The following is a 9,858-nucleotide window of genomic DNA, read 5'->3' on the forward strand; positions in this document are numbered from 1 at the left end:
GCAACAATGAGTAAGAAATCATCTTTGTAAATTCCCGTTTGTGAGCTGACACATCAGCCATGGCTTGCCCACGTTGGTGACTCAAACACCAAACACGAGGCCATAGCTAACTTCTTGGGGTCTAAACTCCAAACCCAGTGTTTTCAGGAAGTGTCCCTAAACCAAAGTCCATCTCATTATATGAAAATACACATAAATATACCCAACTTTACCCCCACTGTTTTATTAAATCAGACAGTTTAAAATGCATGTTCTGATATTTTTAATTTTCTTATTGGGTCCATTTTACTTAAAAAAGACATACAAAATATTTTTAATATATCTTATAAAAATTAGCAAAAAATTGTGGAAGTTGAGCATATTACATTGTACAATGTTTTGATATGAATGTTTTTAAATCATAAATATTTGGTTTCCTCTCAACATAGCACATCACAAAAATACATTTTAAAAACTGTTTTCATGCTTAATTCCTGTAAATGATCATATCCCTAATTATTAAGGAAAACACCTGATTATGACAAGCACTCAAACACTCCTGAAATTTTCTGTACAATAATTACAAAAGTAAAACCAAGAGTTCTGTTGGCCCTTTGACAGGTAAAACCATTTTAAATACTAGGAAAAATTCAGTTAGTATCAAAATATAATTCCAAATGGTATTTACTTAGTTCATTTCTGTGCTATCTTTGATTCACAAGTATCTAAGCCAAAGCACTGTTTACAAGGATGTTGCCTCCCCTAGACATAGTGCCACTGAAACCAAGATATAAATCGGTAACACTGTGCATTAAACAGAAACCTCCTGCACAACCACATATAAAACTGCTTAGTCATATCAAGGTCCACCTGTGACCAGAAAGCAGGCAGTCCTTAGGCCGATGTCCAGGAGCCAGACAGTGAGGTCTTCAAGAACCCAGGGCTAGAGCAGCTAAGCCCCAGGTCATGTTTTCAGCTACAGCTGTGGATTAAGCCAGGTTTAAGGAAGGACATTCTGCAAAAGTGCAGGGCCTATTTCATTACTTCTAGAAGTAGAAATTCACATATTCTATCATCACCCTCCCCACCATGCAGAGACTCCCCAGGGCCACACTGTTTCCACCCCATAGATTTCACATAGGTAATTAGCTTCTTTGTAAAATATTTTTTCCTCATTCTGGAATGAGGGATACTGGAGTTTTCTGGTGTAATGTGTAATCAAACCACAGGAAAGGTTCCATGCCTTACCTAGTTCTCATTGGTCTAATACACCTGCCAGCTACTAAATAAAATGATAATACTGATAAATGGCTGGGCAGAAATTCAACACCCAAATCAGCTGTCAAATTTCAAAAGCACATGATACAAAAATATTTTAGACAATAATCCAAACTTTATAAAGGTAACTACAAGAAATCATTGAATAAAGTTACATTTTTATTAAACAGCTAAAAGTCTTAAAGACCACTTCTTCATTGGCAAATATTTTCTAGTCATAAAAGGTGATAATTTATGGGATTATATTCCAGTTTCCAAATACATACACTGAAACCACTAATAACACTCTCTCGAGATGTATACATCTATTTGGAATTGCTTTCTTAATATGCACTTAGCAAGCACTAGCATAAGAATACCTGAGGTTCTCTGTCCTCATTTAATACTTGTAAAGAGAAAAGGACTTTAACTATTCTACTGAATTCTGCCCCCCGCCCTTTTTTGCAACAACTGAATTATCCCCATATTTATTTACAGTTTTAAGCTTGATTGCTGCCCATGGAATTACTGCTGCTTCTCGGTTATAACTAGTGTTGGAAGGCTTGATTTCATAAATGTTCTTCTTAGTCCAAAGAGAGGTCACGTATGAAAACCTTCCTTAATACTCCTTTGAAATCAGATACATATAAACTATGATCCTAATTTCCCTGTTAAACTTATTTCTATTGGATATTTCCTCCATTGTCATCACAGAGGAAGGGAAAAAGCAGAAACGCTGCCCATCTAACAAACGCTAACATCATGGCTAGGCTAATATATTGACATGCTATCATCTTTATGATGTTTTGAATCTCACTAGCAGACATACAGTCAACTTCCTATTGGCCATGTGCATATAATTTGCTTTCTTAATTATCCAAATAATTTTTATTTCAAATTAGCTTCTTTCTACTACTCAGCATAATCCTCTCACAGCCTGGCATATACTTAGTAGCACATCATTGACTAGAGAGAGTGAGTACAAGAGAAAATTAGGTTGAGAATATGGGGCAAAGGGGTGGTCTCCTTTAAGGTGAGGGGAAAGGAGACAGGAATGAAACATGTCAAGTATATGATGGTTAGGGAAATAAATATCTTAGTAGAAGTTAGAAAACCCCTACTAACAGGATCACATTCCAAAAGGGCAACCAGGAAATGGCAGTGACTCCGTGACTTCTGTCAGAGCACCAACTGTCAAAGGCATTCCATGTCGTCAAGTATTGGGGAAGGGAAAGCAAACTGCCCAATCTAGTTTAACAGCACATACTCGGAGAAGGAAACATGTTGCCAAAGGAAAGGGCTAACACCCAGGTCACAGAGGTTCTGACTACCCCGTGGCTGTGAGCCCCTCCAAACTCTGCAGAGCTGACTATGCTGTCTGCACCCTGCCTCATTTGGGGAAGAATCTGAGAGAGTTAAAAGGTAATTTTCAAAAGGTGAAGTTTTCAAAGAAAGAGTAAATAAACAGCTTGACAATACTGACTTTTTTTCCCCTTTTCAGGTAACCCTTATTTGCAGAAAGATAAATAAGAAGGCTTCCTTAGGATATTGACCCACTTAGAGAGGCACAAAAGGAAGAAGAGTTAAAAGCAGCAAAGCCATTTCTTTTTATTTATTTATTTATTTATTTATTTATTTTTTGAGATAGAGTCTCACTCTCACCCAGGATGGAGTGCAGTGGCATGATCTGGGCTCACTGCAACCTCCACCTCCCGGGTTCAAGTGATTCTCCTGCCTCAGCCTCCCAAGTAGCTGGAATTACAGGCGCCTGCCACCACGCCCAGCTATTTTTTTTTTCTATTTTTAGTAGAGACAGTGTTTCACCAGGTTGGCCAGGCTAGTCTTGAACTCCCGACCTCAGGTGATCCACCCACCTCGGCCTCCCGAAGTGCTGGGATTACAGGCGTGAGCCACCGCGCCCGGCCCCCAAAGCTGTTTCTTTTGTCTTTAGCATAAAGCTCTCCCGCCATGTAGTATCTACATAACTGATGTGATTGCCAGCAAGCGCAGTCATTCTGTGGTCTTCTTCTCTTTCCAGTTCTTCTCTCTCTCTTCAAGTTCTGCCTCAGTGAAAGCTGCAGGTCCCCAGTTAGTGATCAGGTGAGGGTTCTTTGAACCTAAGAGACAAACATGCTTTAAATACAGGAAGTATTATATTCTTCAGGGTACCCCATCATTTTTCTACAGATAAAATAGTAACTTTTCTACTTTATTTCTTCTCTAAGGAACATCCATAAATGTCATACCAGCTAAAACAACTAGAAGATGTATACCAAGGGGATTAACTGGTCCCTCTTACCTATTAGGGATAAGGTTTTCAAGAGAAATTTACCCTAAGCAGGGTTTTTTTTGTTTTTTTTTTTTCTTTTACATTTGGGCTAAAAAAGTGTCTAGAACAATTCAAATACACAAGTCAAACATAAAAATAAATTTAAAAATTAATATATGATTACTTCAAAGAGTTTATTACCTGGTTCTATCAGTCGAATTAATCCTTCATGATGGGCCACTTTGTCCTTCCAGCTCTTGGTCTTATTGGTTGCCATCTCCAGCTTCTTTTTAACTTCCTGAAACAAAAGTGGATTTTGGACTATGCAGGCACACAGGTAGTTTAAGAACCAAATCACAACTACTGGGCCCTTAGTACATAATTGTGAATTATATCATTAAATCCTCTCATAGCCCACTCTAAGAGACGGGAACTACTATTACCCCATTGTACAGAGTGAAACGGGTTCAGAGAAGGTTGGTAACCTGCCTAAGGTCACCCAAGAGGAAACAGTAGAGCCAGAAATGGAACCCAGGCTGTCTGATTCCAAAACCCATTCTTCTACCACATGCACACTAATTATAATGGGTGTATGACCCTGTGTGCCAGTTACAGTTTACTGCCTTTCACTCCAAATCCACCCTGAACTGTCCTGCTGGTGATACTAAAATAATTCTCCCTCACTAGCTGGCAGGACAAAGCTTTGTCAGTAGAGGGTGCTGAAGGGACACGAGGAGGGAGGGACTTTTCCAGATTCCACTCAGCAGCTCCTGTGGCACTCAGAACACCCACAGTGCTCACCACTAGTGAGTTTTTGTAGCACCTCCCTGTGGGCTTTGCTGGCACAGCACCTCAGCAAACTTTTTGGCCATCCGTGCACCCTCTCCACGGAGGTCTGGATCACAGCACTGGGGTTAGGGAGCAAGGAGCAAGGCATCTTCTTCCAGATCTGTTCCCTCCCTGGTGCTCTGCCAGTCTTCCAGGTAGTGGCTGCTCCCTACATCTGCCATTCCTGCATCCTCAAAGTCTTCTTTACAACACAGTAGGTAATCCCCTGTTACAGTTAATAATGTTTTATATTAAGCTTTCCCTGTTCAAATTACTGCACAGTTTCTGTCTCTGGTGGACATATCCTGTAAAAACTCCCTCTTTCTTCTTTCTTACAGTTAAGCAAGATTCTTACTACAGCTTCATATTGGCAACTAAGCAAATAATTCTATTATTGAGAAATGTTTTTCAAAAATTCAAACACACAAGTTTGCAGGGCTGAGTCTCATTACCTCGTACTGCTCAAGTGCTTGTTTCCGTTCCAACTCCAGCTGCTCCAGCTGCTCCATGGCCTCCTGCAGAGCCTGCTCCTTTAGGACACGCTGATTCTCCAACTCCTGCTTCTCTGCCTCAGTCATCTGAATGGCCTGCTGCTGCTCCAAGTGCCACTTTTCTAGTTCAGCCCTCTTAGAAGACTCTTCCTCCAACAACCTACAATGTGGAGGAGAGCTCCAGATCAAACCCTGCCCAGGTCACCACCCAGACCCAGCAGATGAGGGAGGCATTTTAGATAAGAGAGTATTTCAGTTCGTCTAATCTCCTTCTCATTTTACCAGGAGGAAAGCAGAAGCCAGAGAAGCTCATATTCACAAAACTGGTAAAGAAGCCTATGTGTCCTGCTCTAAGCTCTCTTAGTTTCACCCTTTTGTGAAATAAAGAATAACACTGATGCAGAGCTTCATGTGTGCCAGGAACTGGCCTAATAGTCATGTGTATTTTCTCAATTAATCCTCATAGTAAACTTAGGTGCTGTTACTCATATTTTAGAGATAATGCAAGTGAGGCACAAAGGTTCAGTGGCCTGTACGAGGATCATCCACCTGCAAGGTGGCAGGGCCAAGCTTTGAAATCTGCCTGGTTGCTACAACATGAAAACATTTTCACCTAGTAAAAACCTATTACCATGGAAAAAAACTGATAATGAAGATGAAGAAAGCAGGAGTTAACACAGAATAACAGAGATACTATTATTGAACAATTACTACATGCCAGGCCTTTGCCTCCATTATTCTGAATCCCCTAACAATCCTGAAAGGTATTATCCCTGCATTACAGATGAATCAATGAAAAACCAAAGGGTTTAAAAGTTTGTTGCACAGGTTATAACAGATTTTAACCCAGGTCTGTGTGACTCCAAAATGTTATCTTTCAATAATAGGATACGTATCTGGAAATACCCAGCTATGCAATTGTTTAAATAAACTATAGCCAAAACCTGCATTAAAGTGTATATAGTGCCGTTCGATGCCAGCCCAGGACAGGACACATATCTAGTGGCTTGAACACTAATATTATGGTAACAAAGTAAAGTTACATGGCTGGTCAGTTACTACTACCTGTCAGCATCTGCTCTTATAAAACTAAAAGGAAATAAAGTAACTGACTATACCAACACCAATTTCTGAATTCCCTCTACAACTTCCAGCAGAGTGGTTGTTCAACTCAGCTCCAATACTCTAGGTGATGGGCTACTCACTGCCTCACAAATTGGGCCAGTTTATTTATGGGCAGCCTCAATCCTTATGAAGTTCTTCCTTATACTAAGATGAGCTCTCCCATCCACTACCCTAGTTCCACAAAGGAAGAATCTGCTCCCTCTTCCCTGTGATAGCCCTTCAGCAATTGGAAGGCAGCTTTGTTGCCTGCTGAGAACATCCTTCTCTAAGAAGACCACCTCGAGCCTTAACTATTGGGACTAGCTTCCAGACTCAATATCCTTCTTTGGAGACACCAGGGTCTCCTTAGATGTCTTTTTTTTTTTGAGACAGAGTCTTGCTCTGTTGCCCAGGCTGGAGTACAAGTGGCACGTTATCAGCTCACTGCAACATCCGCCTCCCAGGTTCAAGCAGTTCTCTGCCTCAGCCTCCCGAGTAGCTGGGATTACAGGTGGCCACCAACAGGCCCAGCTAATTTTTTTGTATTTTTAGTAGAGATGGGGTTTCACCATCTTGGCCAAGCTGGTCTTGAACTCCTGACCTCATGATCTACCTGCCTCAGCCTCCCAAAGTGCTGGGAATACAGGTGTGAGCCTCTGTGCTTGGCCTCCTTAGCTGTTTCTTGGAGTTTGATGTACACAACAGAACACAACACTACAGATGTGGTCTGACCAGTGCAGAGTTTATTCACTCAGTTGATGTATATTTATTATGTGCCTTCTACATGCTTTTCTAGGCACTGGGGATATAAGAGTGAATGAGACTGAATGGGCCTGTTTTTTCATTCTAGTGGTAAAAGTATGGAGGGAGAATGGACATTTGCAGGTGCTTAGGCTGCCCAGCCTCTGAACTCCCTCATGTGTCTAGGGGAACTGTCACAGTAGGAGTCTTGATGGAAGGTAGGGCTCATCTCCCACAATAGAATCCACAGGCCAGACACCTGCCCTCCCACCTCTTTGCAGCCAGGGTATGGTGGAGGCACAAGCTGGGCTTGGCTAAGCAGATGTTCCTTCTGGAACTTTGAAGCAACGGGCACAAAGCAGCAGAGCCAGTAGAGAATTCATCCTGCTGGTGGCAGTAACATCCAATGTTGAGTGACAGCAGGAGTGATGGTACTGCTGACACCTGGTACCAACATGGGCACCAGTAGTATCCTCACTGGACTCTTCCCATGGCCTGGCCTGGGCTGTAGCTGGGGCTGCTTATCCCCCCGTGGTTCCTGCCTGTGTTCACGGCCTGGTCACCTGCCTTTCTGTGGAAATGGCAAACTATTTAAGAAACTTTCAACATATTATTTTATTGCTTTAGCAAATACAGGTTGGTTTCTGTGGTTTGCAAACAAGACTCCTGACTAGACTTTAGTGCCTCACTCTTCTTCTGTGTATCAGCTTCCTCATTTATCAAAAAAGGAACAGAAACTACACCTACCATCAAAGGTTTACTAGTGTATTAAATGTGATAATGCACATCAGGTATCCTACTACCCAGCAAGTACTAGTAGATAGCAGCTCATATTACAGAGGGACAATTGTCTCATTTACTCTGGACACTTCAGATTCATTAAGGCTACCTAACAGTGTATAGGGTTTGGCAAACACATTTGAGGGAAATGAAACTGTAGAACTTTTCAAATGAATTTCTATAAAGCCAAGTCTCCTGGATCCTGTAGTTGTTCTTTTGATACATTACATTATCTTCTTGGTCTAAAATCACCATTCTAGCCCGTCAACATCTTTTTTTGAATGCTTATTTTTACATTCTACACATTCTATATCTTGCCCATCTGCAAATGAGATAAAGGAGCAGAAAGCAACAGACTCTGAGTGACTCCCAAATGCTACGCATTACTCTAAAAACATTGTGCATGCCTCATCTCATTTCATCTTCACAACAATCCTATAAAGCTGGCAATTCTCTAAAGTTACATGGCTAAGCGTACCAGAACTGGGAATCAAACCGTGGCCTTACTCCAGAACCTAGTCCCTAACCTTCAAATATATGAAAAGTATTATATCACATGGAAGAGAGACTGCTGTTTCATGTGGCCCCACTGGGTAGAACTTGGATCCATTCATTCATTCAAAAAATATTCCTGTGTGCCAGGTACTAGTTGCTGGGAATACAGATATGACTAAGGTATACTCCTGGGCCTTACAGATCCAAAGGTATAATAGGACAGATTATGGCTGAGCCTCAAGAACTTTCTAATAACTTGATTTTTCTTCTTTTTCTTTTTTGAAACGGGTCTTGCTCTGTAGCCCAGGATGGAGTGTACTGGCGCAACCTCACCTCACTGCAACCTCTGCCTCTTGGGTTCAAGTGATTCTTGCGCCTCAGCCTACCGAGTAGCTGGGATTATAGGTGTGTGCCACCACACCCAGCTAATTTTTGTATTTTTAGTAGAGAAAGGTTTTGCCATGTTGGCCAGGCTGGTCTCAAACTCCGAGCCTCAAGGGATCGGCCCATCTCAGCCTCCCAAAGTGCTGGGATTACAGGCGTAAGCCATCATGTCTGGCCAATAACTTGAGTTTCCTAAATATTAAATGAACAGTTTTCTTCTGAGTTATCATTCAGAAGAGGCTAGATCACCTTCAGGATTACAGATTAAAAAAATAAACTTCATAGCACAAAGGGTGACTATAGTCAATCATAATTTAATTATACATTTAAAAATAACTAAGAGTGTAATAGACTGTAAGACTAAGGATAAATGCTTGAGGTGATGGATACCCCATTTACCCTAATGTGATTATTACATACTGTACGCCTGTATCAAAATATATCATGTACCCCACAAATATGAACACCTACTAGGTATCCACAAAAATTAAAAGTTAAAAAAACAACTTCAGTTGTAATTTTAACAATTACAATATCTAGATGTTCCAAACTAAAGTTCTTGTCTTTTATTTAAACAATTTACTACAGGGCCGGGCGCAGTGGCTCACGCCTATAATCCCAGTACTTTGGAAGGCCGAGGCAGGCGGATCGTGAGGTCAAGAGATCGAGACCATCCTGGTCAACATAGTGAAACCCCGTCTCTACTAAATATAAAAATTTGCTGGGCATTGTGGCACGTGTCTGTAGTCCCAGCTACTCGGGAGGCTGAGACAAGAGAATTGCTTGAACCCAGGAGACAGAGGTTGCAGTGAGCCAAGACTGCGCCACTGCACTCCAGCCTGGCGTCTGGCGAAAGAACCAGACTCTGTCTTTAAAAAACAAAAAACAATTTACTACAAAAAGTTTCTCTGGGTAAACTTAAGACACTGACAGAGAAAAAACTATCCATTAGAAGAATAATGAGATTCCAGATATTCCATGAATGATTAGCTATTGCTTTAAGAAATGAGTGAGAAGAGTTAACTAAGCAGCCTTTTACACAGGCCCTTGGTGTAAGATTATGTTCATTTTATTAGTGCCAATGTTTCTAACTCAACTCCATGATGACTTTGTTTTTTCTATCCAGAAAGGCCTATCCTGAGGAGCAAAGAACAAACCCTCTCTGCCAATCTGACAGAATTTTCCTCTAAATCAGACACAGCGTTCCGTGACTTCTGGAAAGAGAAACACACTTCACTTAAAAATGACCACTAGGCTGGGTGTAATGGCTCACATCTATAATCCCGGCACTTTGGGAAGCCAAGGCAGGTGGATCATGAGGTCAGGAGATCGAGACCATCCTGGCCCACGTGGTGAAACTGCATCTCTACCAAAATATAAAAAATTAGTTGGGCGTGGTGGCGCGTGCCTGTAGTCTCATCTACACAGGAGGCTGAGGCAGGGGAATTGCTTGAACCTGGGAGGTGGAGGTTGCAGTGGGCCGAGATAGGGCCACTGTACTCCAGCCTGGGAACAGAGCAAGACTCCATC

The 9,858-nt window shown here is 41.6% G+C and overlaps 1 protein-coding gene across 1 annotated transcript in view; it reads right to left on the reverse strand.

Moving 5' to 3' along the window:
* Nucleotides 1-238: 238 nt before the first annotated feature.
* Nucleotides 239-9,858, reverse strand: part of SWAP70 (switching B cell complex subunit SWAP70) — a 90,243-nt gene continuing 80,623 nt past the window's right edge. The window contains exons 10-12 of the mRNA XM_017500302.2: nt 4,786-4,984; nt 3,707-3,803; nt 239-3,353 (exon numbers count right to left, since the gene is read on the reverse strand). Of these exons, the coding sequence (XP_017355791.1) occupies nt 3,247-3,353; nt 3,707-3,803; nt 4,786-4,984 (403 nt within the window). The 3' untranslated portion in view covers nt 239-3,246. The remainder of the gene's footprint in view (nt 3,354-3,706; nt 3,804-4,785; nt 4,985-9,858) is intronic.

Source organism: Cebus imitator, unplaced genomic scaffold (assembly GCF_001604975.1).
Source record: "Cebus imitator isolate Cc_AM_T3 unplaced genomic scaffold, Cebus_imitator-1.0 Scaffold265, whole genome shotgun sequence".
In the NCBI taxonomy this organism is placed as follows: Eukaryota; Metazoa; Chordata; class Mammalia; order Primates; family Cebidae; genus Cebus; species Cebus imitator.